Below are 19,758 nucleotides of genomic sequence, written 5' to 3'. Positions count from 1 at the left end.
AGAGAGACAAAATAGTCTAAAAACTTTTTTACATCTTATGCTAGTATTGTAGCACTCACAAAAAAATTCATTGGTGACGATAGACATCATAGATGTGAAGGCTGGTAAAAACAACTTTTTACACATCAGCCTTAGGCAATGGGTTAATTTAAACCTGCAGGACACCACTCGTAGGCCTTCCAACATGCCTGGTCCAAGTTCTTTGCAGGTTTTCCTGAGGATAGAAACCACTTTGTTTCCGTAAACAACTTAGTGGTTGAAGTTTTGAAGCACTGTCCTACAGTCCTCTGCTGGTACCATACTCTTATCAGAGTTGTCAATAAACAAAGCTAAACACTGAGGACAAATGTTTTGAGTCAATATCCTACTTAATGCTGTTCTTCTAAAATTCTTATTTATGTGCAATTAGTAAAAAACGAATAAATGTCAACAAGAAACTCCCTGGCTATACTAGAAAGTATTTTTTTATTTTCTTAGTTTAGGGGGAAACAAATGCTGACCCTGAGGACGAAGACCTTTTTGCTCAAAACAAAGCAGACAAAAAAAATCCCATAAATGAACACCGCCAGAGCATATTTGTAGGTAAAAAGCACAAAAAAACGAGTTCATTTTTATTCATGCCATTTGCAAAAGAGCAAGAACAGTCAGAGCACAACCTGAAATATTTTGTTTGCTTCAAGATCTCTGCACCAAAACCAGACACGGTAAGAAGCGAAGGAAGTGGGCTGACGTACGGCCTAGTGTGGTCACTGTGTTCAGGAAGTTATTCATTTCAAACGCAAAAAAAATACGTTCGAATTTGCTGCCGTTTGGGTGCTGTTTGAGAGTTAAACACCTGTCTTCGCTGAGATGTAACCACAACAGACGTCTGTGGAGTTGAAAAACCTCTTCATGACATGACTTGGTGAACGCAGAAATCCCATCAATCCAATATCGAACAGCACAACTACGAGTCTTACTTCAGCGAGGGGGGTAGAGAGTGTTATCTGTGCTATACATTCACGTTAAGCAAGAGCAGGCTCAGCCCATTACTGTTTAAGGAAAGAAAATATAAGTTGGACCTGCATCTATGCACAGTTTGTAAAATGCACAAGAGGAATACAGTGATTGAGCAGCTGTGGGTGAATGTGATGTTTTCCTACTGTCACTAATGTGCAGCAAGGTGGAAGCCAAAGTGAACATGGAGACTGAAAAAATAAACTGCATGAGAGGGCCCCAGCTGCCAGAAGCTACTGAATCTGTCCCACCTTTAAACTTCAATTTAACGTTATTCTTAAGAGCTGGAACAGCTGCATCACACAAAGACGCTGCTCAAGCTGTTTAAGCACCATTACTCTGGCGAAAATAGGAGGGTTCACAATGCTGTTCAAGGATAGCTTCTCAAAATACTTACATTTAGAAAAGAAACAACATTTTTTTTTACTATATTCCACATCATTATCTTTACAAATGTGTATTTAAATCACATGCCAAATGCTTCCAAATAACCACTGTGTTAAAGCTATACAAATACATTCTTCATTTGGACTAGAGATCATGACTGTCAGCAGCTCTTCAATGTCCTTTCATCTTTCCTTTATCCTTTATTAATTATTTTGAGAGTCACATCATTTATACTGCAAAAGGAAGAAATTGTTAAAAAAAAAACAATCTACCCAAGATTTTGTTTTACTCAGAACATTTATTATTTTCTGAGTTATCTTCATGAGGTCTGGAGTTATTGGTGGTATCATTCATTTTTCCAGTGTATCAGCCACTGTAACTCATTTCTTAATCTGCTTTCAGTACAGTTATGGGTTGTACCTATAGTACTGTGTGTTGCAGGATCCCTGTTAGGTGATGGTGAACATGCATGACCTGAAAAGGTAAAGATATTCGCCGCCCCTCCCCTTGGACACCACTAGATGGTGACCTTTCTATTTAGTTCTTGTACCCGACAACAATCTTTGTTTCTGGGTTGTTGTTTTTTTTTAAAAACTGCCCTTGTCTTTATTTGACACAAAATCTGTGAAAAGCCTGATCGGTTAATCTTCACATTTTTACTCATGCCCTCATCCATTATGTATGGCACATACATGTGAAGACATTCAGGTAAGAAAAAAACACAACCAGCTGCAAAGAAATCTAAGATAGCTAGAGGAAATTAAGCATTTTGCAGAAAAGAAGTGAATAACCTCTAATGTTTCAACCAGCAGAGAACCAAAAAAGCATGAAGACGCGCATATACTACACATAGTCATATACATTGGATATATACTGTATAGCAAATATATAGAGACCATACATTTAAAACCTAGTGTACATTATATTTGTTGGGGAGAGGCTCTAATGCTTCCATTTTAAAGCTTGAAATGCTGATGCATTTATCTTCTCTTCCATTTTCAAAACAATACGGGCTCCCACCTATTCCTTTGTGCAAAGGGCTTGTGCAAAGCTTTCGTGTTATATGCTTCAATAAGACACTTTTAAAGGTTTATAAGAACATAAACAAGCTTAAATCTATATTTCCATATATTTAAGCAATTGTTTAAGGGACTTTGTAGTAAGGTACACAGCATAAACAGGGCCAAAGCACAGATATGAAATTACATTTAATTGGATGGAGAATGAAATAAATAAGCTCTGATTCTAACTCTGATGGTATGTCTTGCTCGAGGAGAGCTCCTGTGTAAAGAAGTGGTCCCGAGTGTTCAGAGTCAGAAAAGAAACCAGGCCTGACCAGCGCTGCAAGTGACCAGAACCTGTTGTTCTTTACCGTTCACACATACTGTACTGCCTGAGCTCTAACAAATAACCCAGTCGAGCCGAAAGACGAAAAAGTGCACAGACACACTTACTGTGTGCAACAGTTCCAAAGGAACTGATTTCATCTTGCTGTGCCTCGCAGGGCAAGGCTGTAGACAGGCTAGCACCTTCTCAGTCTGGGTCTACAGTCTGCAAGGTGATTTATACAATATTATGTATTCCAGACAAAAATATTTTGTTTCAATTTTAGGTTCTATAACTGGAAAGAAAGATATGTATATTTAAACAAGCTGTAGCCTAATGAATGACCACCAATAATACTTCTGAACAGAAATGAGAAGCTCTGACTGCCGCTCCTGGGCTGTCTCTTTAGGAGGGTCCAGCCCTCATCAGAAAGCTGCTTATTCTTAGTATGAGCTGCTGCCACCCGGAGCCTGGCCTGAAATACAGGGCACAAGGCAGGCCCACAGCCTGGACTTTGGGAGCCACCCTGTCTTAATATAACAGAAGACTGCACCTAACATTGCAGTTCACTCTTTTAAATCAGACTACTCTTTGTGGCAGCACACCCGAAACTCTGCCATTTCAGACTACTCCCAATCTCTTCACTTTTCTTTCTATGAAGCACAAATGGTCACAAGGTGGAAACAGGATATTCTTTGCCAAATTCAGAAATATACACCGCACACATACTCTCAAAAAGGATTAATCGTGAATCTGCTGATGGAAAGTTAATCTATGCTTATCGTTCATCTAACAAATTACTTTATAATCAATTGAATACTAATACATATTAAATATATAAAACAAAAGCATAATCTTGATTGTAAACCTGTGCTAAACCCAGAGTTGTCATAATTTCCTGATGTACAGTCTTACTGAAATTTCTTCAATTCTCCTGGAAGAACTGCATTTATTAATTCTTTATATTGCACATCTAAATATATTAAACACAAAGTTGCTTGTGATATACAGGGATCATTGTCTCATTTGAAAAATTAGTGAGCAAACTCCACATTTTAAGAAATGTTAAACTAGAAACTGCCACTTACAAAATCTGGACAAATAGCAGAAAATAAACTTTAACATGTTATTGGTAACCAATACAGACAACTATAAACTGGCAAGATATGTCTTTCAACAGATTTTCTTGCTGTAAAAAGTCCTTGGCTTGTATTATGATATGGAATACTCTTTCAATTATATTTCGCACTGGCTTGTGCGGAGTACAGAAAGATCACTAAACAACCCTTAGCTTCAATGTCTCTGAGAAGAACAGACTTTTGCAGGAATGGCTTGTTTTCTGCCAGCAGAATCTGCAACATCAACAACACCCTTAATCACACAACACAAAAAGCATATGGAAATGGCCAACACTTGAAAACTGAAGCGGGAATAGGTAAAGTTACAGAGGTTTGAGATGACCGCTGGATCCAAATCTGGAAGTTGATTTGAAAACAATAGCCAGAAAGGGATACCTGTCTCTTGTGAAAATCAGAAAAACAGATGGACATAACAAGCCTGCAAAACAGACCATGGAGACTGAAAGTATCCTGTTCAAGAAATGCTGAGAAGGAAGACAATTTGCACAACCCCAGAGAACCATGCATTGCCTGGCAATCAACATTTGTAAGATGCAGACATCTGTTTATGTTACTTCACATTCCTTTACCTTACAGATTTATAGTATATAGGCCAGGGAAGTTCAAGAAATATCCCAAAATGTTAAATATTCATCTTTTACCCTAGAAGGAAATCCAAAACCAAACAGTGAAAGCTTCTAATTGAAGTTCTTCAAAACAGAAATAATTACTGCAACTTATTTGCGTTACCTTGATAACAAGTCAGCAAAAAAAAACAACTGCAAAACCATTTGGAATCTGGGACTACACTCTTATAAGAAAACCTATCTCAGGCAAAATTGAAGTAATTATTTACAGCCAATCAGATGCAGAAAAAAAACTTTTTCCAAATACAGCTTTGGAAACGGTGTTAATTGCACTGGATTTGTAAAGTACAAATGTGTTCACAATGAGCAAATAATTAGGACTGTGTTTGAAAAGGATGTCTATAAAGAGTGTTCAAGGGAAACATTAATGGTGGACTTAAAAGAATAATTATTCTTTTTCATTTTTCTTGAGATGATTCAGACAATAATAGTTCATTCTCTCCAACTCATTACAGAGGTATTACAGAAATACAATAAAACCAGAAGACGAGATACGGACAAATGAAAAAATACAGAGGTACAGCATTTAACGTCAAGGCCAATTTGATGATGCAGATACAATGATTCAACCCAAGTTATCAAAGGGCAGAAAGCATTAATGTCTGCACACTTCTTCTCCATTACAAATCAACAGCCAAAATGAGAAGCTTTAACTTGCTTTAGCTGGGGATGCTGAAGTGGCTATTAGCACAAAAAGCAAAGGACACAGAATCAAGGCCTCACTGCAGGACCGTGCACAAGACCGGTAATGCTGTACTCACCAGAAAGGACAACCTCGATCAGGTCTCCTTCGTGAATGTCATCGGCTGAGGTCAGCCGCTGCAAGATGTTTTCCGAGTTCAGGTCATGACGAAACAGCAGGATCTTGTCATACATGCCAAAGAAGCCGCACTCTGGGAACTGAAATCAAGAAAACAGCAATTAGGAACATTCGGTCCACATTTAAAGAGCCCACTTTTCCTTTTCCTACAGAAACGGCCTTTAATGTGTTGCACATCGGTCACGTCCACACATGCAGAGTCTCTCTCAAACTTGCCACATGTTACTGGCACCCATTCTCCTGAAGAAATAACAACCCTCCGCTTTCTAAAATTGAAAAGGATTTGCCTTTACGGTCCTGCCAGTCGGCACAGTCGTGCCAACATCCAGCAATGGCAAATAGGAAGCTGGCAAACCAGCTCATGTCATGTCATTAATGAAAATAGTAAAATTATATACTGGGTTAATATGTACTCTAGCAAGATGTAAACCACAGCATGAAGAGTCATTGTCAGCACCACAAAGGTGGTTTCAGAAGAAACAAAAGCTCAACACAATCTCTTACGGACTGTATTGTCTAACCACAAGTCTTTTTTTTGTTCAGAATATTCAAATGAAACACAACTTAGCCAACCCAAGAAGGTCAGACAACAACAAGAAACTCTTAATTTGGCAAAACACATCTCTCAGTAAAACCTCAGCCCACAGAAATGCTGGTCAAAAGAAGAGCTTGGTTAAGAGAGACCAGCATGGTTTCACAGTTTTACACTTTACATCTCTCTACCAAAAGATATCTAGTGCTGAAGACACCATGAATTAAAAACTGCCATTACAACAGATTCGCATTAGTCTGCTTTAAACAAGAAAAATGAAGGAAAATGCATTTCTTCAACTCTTAGGCATATCTGTCCATTACCAGCACACAATACCATAAAACTTTGAAACCACACTTTGGTACAGACCTCAAAGTAAAGATCATACACAGTAAAAATCATACAGTGTGTAATACAAAGGTTACACACCAAGTCTAAAAACATGATAAATGGTATCTTTGAACTGAAAGAAGCTGATATCTAAAATGTACACCCGCCTGTATAGCGCTATCAGTTATGATTTTGAGCTGGCAAAACCTTTTTAAAATTTTAAGTGTCTCAGCTTAAAAAAATGTATCGCAATAAATCAAAATAAAAGAAATAATTGCATTCAGCAGACAAACAATTTGATATGTGGAGCATCCACCCATATCTTAAGGCATGTGTGTTCCTTATATATAAGCACATAAAAGGCCTTAGAGGTCAACCTCTGTTAATGCAAAGGTGATGTCTTCAGACTCCAGACAATGGAAACTCATCTGGACCACCGGTCCCAAGCAATGAGTAACTATTTGCAGTACAAGCAGTAACTTTTAGGAACATGCTGTCACTTTTGAAAACCTGTACTCTCATGAGACATTCACATTCGTGTTAATTCACTTTAGACTTCAATATAGTTTCCATGTAAAAAACTGTCTTTTTTGCTGTGCAACAGTGTTTTTAAAAATCAAAGCACCTCTTATGGCTAGTGTTGAGATGCTTTATTTGGGCAGCAGCTATTGATATTGGCCTGTTTCCCAATACCCTATGGCTATTTATTCGGTGAGGCTCACATGGCAGCATCTCTATACACAACAAATGGAAACACGGGAAGACAGGCAATCCAGCATGAAGCCAAGAGCTGGACTAAAACACAAAGAGTTCCCCCTAACCAACCTTCATATGCATCTCATAAACTGATGCTCCATATGCTGAAAATGAACATAAACATGGTGATTCGGGTGTCACTTACTTGCTTGTACTAAAAATGATGAGAGACAACAGCGATAACCTGATGCGGGGACTACAACGCATGCGTTCATTGCTTCCTGGCTCGAGTTTTGAGACACAGCGCTGGCTGGTGTATCCAAACATGTTCTTTACCAAGCTGCAATAGGTTCAAATTTCCAAAGATCCCACTTTAACGAGAACTGAAATGTCTGATATATACAGTACTAGCCCTGTTTATTCAACTTTCTTACTGTGGTTTTCAGAATAAAATGTAAAATAATATTATGGTTTACCTTTAAGGCCTTGAATGATTTGGTTCTTGGCTATGTCAACTGTTACTCCATAAGTAGCGGCTGCTGTTTTATTGGAATTACAGTATATCACAGTCCATTTCATTCCATTCAATTCTGTCAGGTCTTCTAAATCCTGCTTAAAAAAGAATTCAGACACTAGCTTTTAATTCTGGCTGATTTACAGTGTTAAAATTTAAAAAAATATTGTAATTGAATTGTAGTTGCCTAAATTTGTATCAAATGTTTTAACTTAAACTGCCTTGAGAGGCTGTCTCATTAAAAAAGGGCTTTATAATATTTTAATTAGCACCTTTCATGACACCATGTAAAAATGCCTAACAATAAAATAAGTCTAAGGTAAAAGCACTGAACAAAGTATAAAAATAATTAATACAATACAATACACGGAACAGAAATGAAAGTATACACAAATGTTAACACCGGACTGGACGGTGTTGACTGACTTGCAAGACCTGGTATGGATGGGAGATCCCAGAGTCTTGGAGCAGCAGGACAGAAAGAAAGGCCTCACAGTATTCAGAGCCTCGTTTTATTCTGCATAGAAGGAGGGAGTCCGAGGAGCACAGATGACAAGCAGGTGTGCAGAGGAGCTTAACAATTCCAAACTAGTCAGGAGACAAAGCATTCAAGCCCTGGAAGGTGGACAGAAACGTATCAAATTTTAATCTGAAATGCTCAGTGAGCCGCTGAAAGGAAACTCAAACAGGTGATATTCAAAACATTAAGAATGTTTGAACACACTAGTGTGCACTGCATTAGAACAATCAAGCCTGAAGAAAACAAACAAGCATTTGACAGGCCTTCCTCTGCACAGGCCTGAGCAGATGGAAATTCACAACAAACAGCAAGATACTAGAATACTGTGCAACGTCTCTTCATTCAGCCACAATCTTATCTTCGCCCCAAAGACCACCAACTACCACCATCACTCCCTTTATATACAAAACTGAACTAAATGAATGTGGCTTTCATCCCTTCGCAAGTTCACTAATTTATCAAATACAGTGCATGTGACTGTATATAGAAATAGAGACCCTAATGACCTCTAGTGGATGGTCAGCTGGAACCACTATCCTCACTATTGCTGGCCTGTCTCAAATTGCATTCGCTTCTCTACATCCATTTGGGATACACATGAATGGGCATGGCCAGTGCTACACAGCTGAAAAGACACCTTCACGACACGGCAAGCACGAGCTTCAGACACGAGCCTCTGATCAAAGATGATACAAAGATACCGGCCCTGAGCCCCTGGACTAATTCCAACACCATCAACAGTCAAACTAAAGTTGGCACAGCTGTGGATCCAATAAGTACAAGCAATAGGCATAATACCCGAATTGTTGGATGTAAAAAATGGATTACATCCACTTTTTAGCTCCTTTCAAGTAGTGTGACAAGGGAGATAGAATTTGATTAATGTCAGACTTCATGCAAACATACAATTGTGTGTCAACAGAACAGAAGTCAAACCTGATGCCATCTGACTCAATGGTAACATGCAGATATTAAAAAGAATGGGACCAAAGGTACAGTCCTGCAAAGCACCATATGTGAGACCAGAGGCAGATATGAACAAATTGTTTACTATCAGATAAGATTTGAACCTCAATAAAGCAGTTCCAGTAATGTCAACAACCATCTTATCTATTCAGCAAGATGGTATGATCAACAGTATCAAAGTTAGTAATGAGGTCCAGAAGGAGAAAAACTGACAGAAACAAACAGAGTCTGCAGTTGTCAGTAAATCATTTGTTACCCAAACAAAAGCTGTTTTAGTACCACATATTGATCTGAACCCAGACAGAAATGGCTCATGCAGCTTAGGCAGAGATAAATGAGCTAACAGCTGAACAGCAATAGCTTATTCTAGATAAATATATAAAACAAAAGACTATTACCACTTCTGTCGCTGCTATTATTAACTACGATGCCACCATGTAACCTGACGGTCCTGAATGCTAACCCTTTAACCTGAAATGCTATACAATACCTTGACAGGCCGACAAGAGATGTGACCCAGGGGTAAATCTCCCTTCCTATAACCTGGATGTCTAAGAGTGAGTGGACATCCCCGCATTCTTAAAATCCATCACCAGCTAGGAAAGAACGTATTTAGCCTGAGGATTCACCAATAAAGAAATTCATGATTTCCTAATAATAAACAGGACAGCAAACTCTCTAAAACAAGGTTCATGTTACTTAGCCAGAATCTGGTCTCCAAGACTAATCAGAACAAGGTCCTCTCGCCTGGTACAAACTTAGACAAGAGAAGGGTAATAGTGCTTCTTCTGTCTGCCTCTCTCTGGCTTCTTCCATTCCATCTCCTCTTTGTCTCTTTTTTCCCTGCTCTAATTCCTTTTTTTCATCCTGTCTTCCTTTATGTTGAATGGTTACTTATTATTATGATTAACCAGAGTAATTTGCTAGAAAACTCCCTTTTATCCTCTGTGTTTACCTGTCTGTGCGTTCATCTGTAGCTGGCTAAACTGGAACTCATTGTTTTCAAATTGTTACAAAGCTCTAACAATGTTATGTTATACTTAGTGTGGGTATTTGAAGGATAAAGTAATTTAAATAGCACAGAATTAGACTTTACATATCATATCATTAATGTATTTCATATAAATTATCGTTTTTTTTCTTGCATGGATTCAGGACTGACTGTACGAGTTTCTCAGATCAATCCGAAACCAAAAGAGGTACGCAGAACATATGGCCTCCTCTATTTGTAACCTGTCCTACATCCGTTTTCTGTCTCTCTTATTCTAAATTAATGTAGACTGTTAAAACATACACCCATTCACCATAATGACACAGATCCTAACATGACACCTTTGAGGAAACCGGTTCATTACAAAATACATGCAGCAACATCATCTGTAGTCATATTAAAAATGATTCTAAAATTACACAGCTCCCTCTCCTTAACAATTATTGATCTTTGAATGTATTTTCTTATTTTTACTATACAGTATATGGTGGAACTATCAAAAATAAATATATATATATATTCAGAAAATTATCATCACTTTAATTAACTGCATTTCCAGTTCAGGATCACGCTCGCCTGAAGTCTAACCCAGGAAGCACTGGGCGCAAGGCAGATTACATCCTGGACAGGACGCCAGTCCAACACAGGGCACACACTCACACCAGGGCCACTTTTTACAGAAGTCAATGAACCTGCCAGTATGTCTTTGGACTGTTGGAGGAAACTGGAGCTTCCAGAGGAAACTCACACAAACAAGGAGAGAACATGCAAACAAACAGCACCCCAAGAACTGGACCCAAGGGCCCAGCACTGCGAGACAGTAATGCTAACCACAGAGACACCGTGCCGCCCTACTCGGAAAATGTTCTCTGAAAACAAAATTACTTTTCTATTATTATTTTATTTAAATTAACAATTTCCAAAACATGAAATATACCGTACTTGTAGAGGTACAAAAATGTAAACTAGCAAGAGCCTCCAATATGGTGATTATTAAAATGATTTAAACATTAACAATTATTTTCAAAGTCTATTATATACTTGAATAACATTTTAATTTTTGTCAAGTCCAAATATTACTGATAAAACTGTTGAGAAATGAAAGCTACCTGTAAGTTTGTAAATCACAACAAAGAGTTGTGACTGATGTTGTGATTAAACTTGAAAGTCGGTGATGGCGACTTACTGTACATACAGTATCTCCAAACCAATGACGTGCACAGAATAATGCTATCAGGTGGGGGAGCGGATGTGCCATGACAATGGCAGTGTACAGCAGATCACATGACGTAGAACTGTGCCATGCACGCAGACAATGAAATGGCCCAATGTCAATAATCACTTTGATCTAATGGAATTATTTGTTGTAAAAGTAAGCCCCAAAGAAGGCTGCTGTATGCCAACACAACGAAGTAATTGAATTAAAAAATGTACTGGACAGAGTGTACTGTACGTTCTGCTCATGTCCCGCCAGACAGCACCTCAACACCTTTGGGTGTGCTTTCTTCTTTGATTTTTGAAAGCAAGCATTTGTGCAAAAAAAAAAACTGCATCGTTTGCACTTGGGAAATGCTATGTTTTAATACCTGTAGACATAACTTATTGATCTATCAAACCAGTTGAAAAACTAGAAAGCTGTTCTTTTTTATCAGGTCGGTACAGGACACTCCTTTGAGCCTAGGAATGTCTGTAGTCACTCTTCTCTGAGAGGATTCCAGAGCAATATCATTTCTGTACCATGATGACCTAAATTATGCACAATATTCTAAATGAGTGTGTTATGCAATTCTAACCTATCATCCCTTTATGTAAATTCCACACGTGTAGCTGTCCCAACACTCTGTTTGTCTTTTTATTGCTTCCCTACCACATCTAGAAGATTTACTGCTTCCCCACATTGTCTAGAAGAAGAAAATGGATGTGTCTACGTAAACAACTACGTCATTCTCATAAGTAGGCTCTTCAAGCTGACTTTCCCATATTACAATTATAGTTTTATGTTGATACTCCCATGTAACTTCTTGCACTTTTCTACATCTTCTAGTATTTATTTTGCGGCTTTGACAGTGTTTTCTGATCCACATACCTGGGTCAGTGTTTGGTTGTTAGTAGCTAAGTTTCTTGAAAGACATCAGGGTATCAGCCTCAACAAAACAGCTGTAAAGCTTGTTCCAGACTCCTGCAACTCTATGGATAAAGAGGAGCCTCCTGTCTTGATGTTAAATGCACTACCACAGTTTTCACCTGAACCGTCTGGTTTGTGTCACACTGCTCGTTGACTTTGTCTGTCTTTTAAGATTCTGAATACATGTATCAATTTAAGTAGAACACAAGTGCAAGTATAGTATAATAATGACATATTATAATAAGTCATCCCTTAAATTTAAGCAAGACCTTTCTAAATCAATATTGACTATGCCTAAACCTAGAATCTTACTGCCTAGAATCTTCAAAGATAAGACATATTTTTTTCACCTTAGAAATATTGCCTGCGTTAGGCAACTTCAATGTCTGATGCTGAGGGACAGATACATGCATTTAGAACATCAATGCTTACTTTCTGCAACCCTTTACTCAATAGGGCTTCCTAACACTCTGCTCATTAAGTTGTAATATATCTAAAACTCTTCAGCTTAACGTCTAACTCACACCGGACCCCGGCAGCATATCATTCCTACACTTACTGCAAGTCTCGACTTGGGTTGCCTACAGTATGAAGTCACATATTCAATATACGATCTTGTTACTGACTTTTAAAGCCTTAGAAAATCTGGCTCAATCATATGTCTCTGTACTCCTGGTGAAGGCTCCTTTCAGCAGAGGCTGGTCCTTTGCTCCCTGTACCCAGGACAAAAGCTCAGACTTTTGGTGACCACGTTATTTCTGTTGCTGCTCCACTTTGAGGCAACACTCAGACTCTATGAGACTCTATGAGAGACAAATAAAGAATAAAGACTTTTATTGTACTTTCATTGTTTTTGTCTTTCTTTATTGCTACATATAGCGTCCTTAGGTTTGGAAATGTGCTTAATAAATAAAAGTGAACTCACTTGTTAAGTGTATTACAGCTGTAAGAGTTTTGTGGTGAAGTGAAAAAGTTTGTTTTGTACAGGACCTTATAATGACAGGACCTTCAAATCTCACTGGCAACTTTTGCTTTTTTAAGAAATCATGAGAAAGACTAATTGTCATTATTAATCATAATATTGCTTTAAAATATATAAACGTGATGAATGGTGCTAAACAATTGCTAAACAATTACAATTATTGTAAACCCAATTAGAATACATTTGATTTTCTCCAATGGGTACATTGTATGGTCTGAACATAATCTATGCAGTATACTTACTGACCACCCAGGAAGTATGTAGTAAAAGTCAATCAATTATTATGCTTTTGAAACAAAGGAGAGAACTTGGGTTATTTTGCCCTTGACATATTGCTTTCGAGCCAAGTATAAGGCATTTATTTCTTGAAACTTGACACATGTTCCTGATATCTGCACTTTTCATTTCAGGGATCTTATTGGAAATTGGCCTTTTTTCATGTTCATGAGATTAACAAGATGAAAAACTATGAAATACTAGGGTGAAGACAATTGAATATGTTTGGAAAGATAATTAGGACTGAATATTATATTCATCCTGAGGGCTAAACAACATCTGTTTTATTAAACATATAATGACTCATCCTCACATTAACTCTTTCCTGAGGTTTACAGATACTGGCCATTACAGATTACAGATACAGTGTGCTGGCCAGAACCAAAATACTACTGAACCCAGAAAAATCTTTTAACTCACTTGATCACCAACCTGAAACTGCGATAGTCAAGCCTGCAGGAAATCAAAAGAACTATGTACAGTAAGTTGAAAGTTTTCACATCTTTTCAGTGTTTTTATTTTCACAAACCATTTAATTTCGATAATGACAAATATTTGAAATTTACTTAAAACATAAAACATAATTCAGGAGAAAAAAAAGACTATTACATCCTGATAACGAATCCAACAAAAATGTCACTTTAATTCTACCACATTCATAGTTTAGCACGATCAGAATTACTCTCATTTATGTACAGTCCATAAAGATACATTCAAAAGCACTTTGCAAAATATTTCCCATGTTCTTATAATCGTAATAATACTTTGCAATTCTACTTTTCATTGCAAAGGATCCCAAAGTGCTTTGCATACAGTATAGGAGGGGGCAGTCTTCACCCATTACTGAAAGCACAGCCCCCACCTGGGTGACACATCAGAGCCTTGATGCACCTGCAGCTCCTCTATACACCAGTCCAGTGGAGAAGACACAACTTACTTTAGCAGCTGAATCGATGTAAAAATCTAGGCAGGCCACATTATGCAAGGTCAGAGTTGAATTTAATCAACTAAGGTCACCCTTAGTTAAATACATGTATACTACGGGTGTTACTACAAGTTAACACCCATACTGTACATTTCCGAATAGTAACATGAGTTTTGCATTAGACTAGAACAGACTACAAATTCTGAAACAAGACCTAGTGTCAAAACTGTATGAAAGTTCCAAAATCGGAAATGACTGGAACTAAAGAGAGCTCTGTATCTTTAACTTCCAGCTGGCCCACTGCAGTTGTACAGAAATTAGAAATGGACATTCATAACCCCAACTCTAAATATGCTTACATCCGCATATGGTTGACAATTAAAAAAAAAACTAGCAAGACCCAAATGCGCATATCCTAAATTCTTATGGCCAATTCCCTAATTAAAGTGTAAAAAAATAACAGAATTCCTGCAAATACCATCAAGTTGTATAACTAAATACATTTAATAATACAGAAATTGCTGTGTTTGTTAATCAGGGTTCGACAGTGTTAAAAGTAAGTAATGTACTGCTGTGGTAAAAGATGGTAAACATCCTGCTCACAAAGAAAAAAAAACACTCTATAGCTCTGTCAGGATGTGACCAGAGTTGATACTGAGTCATTTCCTTTCACGAAGGCACATCAGGGCTTCTCCACTCACACTGAGAAGAGACAGTTCCAATCACGTGCTGACCCTTGGTGGGCCATGTCACACACGAGCGCAGCTCAGACAGCTGTCCAAGCAATGTCATCTGGACCAGCAGCTATAGGAAAAGCACCATCCTTGACCGTCCTTGTGTCCATCACCAGCTGGAGGAGCTAGAGTATCTGGGGAAGATGCTGTTATGATAGTGGATGGTAAAACAACAGTCTGTGAGCATGAGAGACACAAAAACATGACAAGCTTCCTTTTTTAAATTCTGTTCTACCCACAAAAATTAAAAATCATCCTCAGCCGTTCATGCAATGACATCTGGACCTTCGCATTTCGAAAGGTTTGAGCATGTTTTAGACACTCCTGAGATCAGTATTTGTTTTGGCCCAGCATGGAGGGTATGTACTGTACAGTACCAGGGTTTTGAACTACACCATATATGGTACTGGTGCAAGAGTCCGAATCTTGAAGCTTTCATGGCATGTTTCCCCCTGAAAGCTCAAGGAAGTTTTAGTCATCTGATATTTGATTTCCTGTCAGAGACCTTATATCATTTCGGACATATTTAAATAGGAACTGTAAAAAGACACTGATGTACTGCCACTACAATATCCTGCATAGTGTTAGTTTCCACATCCCTGGCTGCTGCTAAACAGAAAACAACCTGCAATCCATTCTATAAAAGCTAAATTGATTGCATTATAGAACACTATTTAAAGCTCCCTGCAATGTAAAGATGTTATTTAAATTAGGTCACAGTAGGATTTTCATGGATTTCAAGAGAAGCGCAGAAAGAGGATGCTGGTTGTGTTTAAACTATTTGTGGCCTAACAATATATTTTGAGAGATACGAAGCAATTTAATATTTTAGGCAGGTGCCATTACGTTCAACTCACTGTATTATCTAGATTAAACTGACCTCTTGCATTCCTTTGTTCACATCACAGCTTGGAGATAAAGTGATAAAACATACAAGGACAGAATGTTTTTCTTGAAGAACCCCAAGAAATCAGCACATCAACTGGCTGGACAGCTTTGTCTCAACATCAGCAACTATTTCATCAATCGCACCAAGTTAATTTAAATTCATTTCCTCCAGACAGTTTCATTGTTAGGTTTGGCGTAGATCACGCCAGCTTTCTGACCACTGAAGACTCGGATTAAAATCCTTCATTATGACATCTGTTCAAATTTAAGGTCTCAGAGGCCAGCATTTCTCAAACACTTTACAAAAAACACTGCTACAGCCAGTGAACGTGTGTTTTAATGTTACAAGTGACATGAATGGTAGATATTAAAACACAGCCAAGCTGCACTAGAATAACTTATTTCTCTTTTCGGTTTCACAGAGAGACTACATTTCCCTTTCAACTTCAAATTGGGTGTAAAGATGCTTAAATAAAGCTTCATATTTTCTGGACTCACCCCTTACACAGACAGAAAACCCCTCCTCAGCCATTATACTGTAGCTCATATGATACTGTCAACAAGGGTCCTTCACTTCCTTTCAGAGAGGAAATTATCATTTCAGTCTGCCAGGAAAGTAAATTCCACTTCTGTGGAGCACAGCAGAGCCTTTCTTTATTTCAGTCTTCCCCCATTCACTCCACAAGATTTTCCGAAATCCTTTAAAGGCTGCCAGACTGAAGCATTAGAGGCTAAAGTTTGCTGATTGAACTGAAGTATTAAAAGTTGATAATTAAAAAGTAATAAAAAAGGGGAAAAAATACATTTATGGTGTCAACAGCACTGTATACACGTCCCATTGGGTTTGATTAAAGAGAGGCTAGTTGAGGATTTTGACATGTTTGTATCAGTCTGCCAGCTCATGTAGCTGGAAAGCTCATCAAGCACAGCTGTTCTCCCCTAGGCCCTGTGTACAATAAGTACAAAACAATACGAGCAATAACACTAGGCCAAATGATGCCCTCGGGCACAGAAAACTGGCAGTGTAAAAATGCATTTAAAAGCAAATTCTGCTAACGACTGCACCTGCAAATTCACAATGCCCCTCCTGTACAGAGATGGCATGCCTGAGGACTGAAAACTGGACCAGGGCAAAACAGAGGACTGACACGAAGAGCAATTCACACTGACCCTCTGCTGGAAGCTGGTGAACAACAACAACAATAACAGAAAGTAGAGACTCGTGTTTTTTTAAGAGTGAGTAGCAACATATTTTAAACAGGAACTTTAATTGTGTGAATGCAGCAGTACAGCATTTAAAAAATAAGGTTTAAGAATACTTTTTCAGTGATAAACAATGTACTGTAAGAGAAAATAAGATCTAACAATGAACATAAAAAATATGTATCATGCTGAAAATATAAAGTCTGTACTTCCAGCTTTGATTCTGCAGTACCTATAATCTACAGATTATTAATGACAATCGCACTGTCACATCTGATGGATTTGTCATGGATGTGCGAGCTCTCTAGTTGAGGAAAGGGTGTCCAAAGTCACGATTTTATGATATGACAATTCATGGATATTTTATTAGCATTTTCTTAAAATGATATAGCCACACTCGGGTACCATGAAAAAAGCTATTTAAGGACACTCTTCCTCACCAGCATTTTATGACGCTTTAAATTATAAAGTTTGAGTAATTATTTTTTGCCTCCTTTGGACTCCCAGATTTTCCAGTGCACAAGGCAATTTTACAAAAGATCACAAAGCAGAGGAAGAAAACAGCCTCACTGATGCAAACATCAATAAGCCCCTGTATGAAAGCTTGCTTTATCCCGAACGTGGAAGAAATATGAAAGGCTCAGTCTGTTTCAAGCTTATATAACTTTGTCAAAACAGCTTGGTTATATCTCTAATCTCTGCAGCTTGCATGCCATTATCCATAGCAGATGAATAACCATATCCTACTGGGTAAGTAATCCATTGTGGCCCAGTGGGCCCTTCTACTGCACTGGGAACATTCAAGACACTACAGGCTGCAGGGGAAAACAGACACACAATAACCTCACTGTTAGCGGTGTCCTTACTTTCATGTCAGTTAGATAAGCAAAAGGCATGTTGAGAAGGTCGGGTTTGGAACAAAGAGATAACACACCAGACAAGGAAAAGGCTCCCTGTTGTTGAAGTTCAGATTGCTGAAAAGAGAAGTGTAATCCGCAACCGAAAAACAAAGAGCACAGTACAGTACTTGTTAATCTTTCAGTAGAACAGGATCCCTGGGTTCTGACTTCTGCAACAGACACTGGATTTCGCCACGTATCAAATTTAACAAGCCCTGTTAACATCCAGGTCTTTTTGGGGGGGCTTTTGAGCTCTTCTGCTTTGATGGTTGTTACATTTTGAAAACATCAGCCATTTACTTATTTCTGAGGAACAGTTTTTTTTGGAAATAGTTTCAAACCAATGATTTGTTAGAGAATGTAAAAGAAATGGGGAAAAAAAAAGGCAGACAGAAAAAAAAAATCAATGTGGCATTTGACAGAGCGTGGGAGAGAAATAAAAAATTGAAAATAACCCCTGACTGTCAAAAGTCATTCCAGATTGAAATGTCAGCTGCTTGCAGGTATTTGATTTTCTTCAGCCCGAAAATGCTCCGCGCTCAAAACAGGTTGTTGACTATTAGGAGAATGTTGGGAAGCCCCAGCAAATGATGAGCTGGGTCTCTGTGAGAATCAGTGACAGTGCCTGGAGGAGGATCCACAGCCGAACCTCATCATGGGGATGAGGCTACTGGCGAGTGGAACTGAACTGCACATTTTACCCCTTCCGCCAGTTTACTTATTTATTGATTATCCACTAAATGGGTTGATTGTATGCACCTGTGCATTGCCCTGTATAAGGGACTCCACTATGCAAATAAATATGTATAGAAGCATAAATAACAAATCGTTCACTCTGAATTCAGGTATTCTTGATTTGAACAATATAGTTGATCTCTTCACAAGTGAACGCATGAAGTCTGACACAGAAAAATCACTGGTTATCCCACTAAACCATGAAAACAGAGGCCCAAAAATGGCCTGTTATAACCAAAGAAATATACTGTTTTGATAGTTTGCTTAATGCAAGTTAGGCACATTGACATTGAAGCCCAATAGGTGATACTGAAATCAAAGGTTATTGCCACTAATATATGTAACTACTGTATGTAAAGCGGCATGGAGTAGTGGTTAGGGTTCTGGGGCTTGGATTAAAGGCTCATGGGTTCAAATCCCAGATGAGAGCTGATTTTCCGTCTTCATTTCCTCATTTTAATTGTATGTACAACAATTCCTGCACAAAAACTGTACTACATTTATGCCACAGTGCATATTTTTTAAAATTATTTTCACTCTAAAAATTGCATTTATTTTTTTAAGGTTGTCTAACCTGAAAGCTGGATCTGTAACTAACCAATGCAAAATTTCATCAATTGACATACAAATCGGTATTAACAAGATAATTCCTTACTCTATCCTCAAAATGTCTTATTTTTTACATAGATTTTTTCAAGGAGGTGTACCATACAGCACCATCTCATATGTGACAATGTAAAAATTTTGTCAAGCACATAATTCTGCACAAATCTAAATATTTTGTTTAATACCTCTTTAATACCTTTTTATCTACAGTACATTCTCTACAAAAGAATGTTTCCACAACTCATAGTACAGGTTAATGCAAACGTAAATGAATCAGCAGAATCAGCAGAAGACTTGTGCCCATGACTTCAAGCATCTGATCTGAACTTGAAGCAGTGGAAACAAGTGAAAACATTGTGCACAGAGTCATGGTAATGCAAATTGAACTTGCCATTTTAACTGGCTGCTTTACTGTTCTGTCTGATATGGAGCACTTGCAAAACTTCCAAAGCAGCAGACTCCCATCCTCCGTTATGCTACGTGTACGATCATTTTAAAAATTCTTCACCTCGGCATTTCGCACCTTGAGGGTACTTTTACAA

The 19,758-nt window shown here is 38.1% G+C and overlaps 1 protein-coding gene across 2 annotated transcripts in view; it reads right to left on the bottom strand.

Annotated features, from left to right (window-relative positions):
• Positions 1-19,758, bottom strand: part of prkd3 (protein kinase D3) — a 105,237-nt gene that overhangs the window by 38,722 nt on the left and 46,757 nt on the right. For both annotated transcript variants that reach the window (XM_088909237.1, XM_088909238.1), the window contains exon 3: positions 5,236-5,374. In XM_088909237.1, coding sequence (XP_088765363.1) covers positions 5,236-5,374 — 139 coding nt within the window. The remainder of the gene's footprint in view (positions 1-5,235; positions 5,375-19,758) is intronic.

The sequence above is a fragment of the Atractosteus spatula genome, chromosome 2, assembly GCF_055471065.1.
Source record: "Atractosteus spatula isolate fAtrSpa1 chromosome 2, fAtrSpa1.hap1, whole genome shotgun sequence".
NCBI classification, from domain to species: Eukaryota; Metazoa; Chordata; class Actinopteri; order Semionotiformes; family Lepisosteidae; genus Atractosteus; species Atractosteus spatula.
This window is presented reverse-complemented; position numbering and strand designations above follow the sequence as displayed.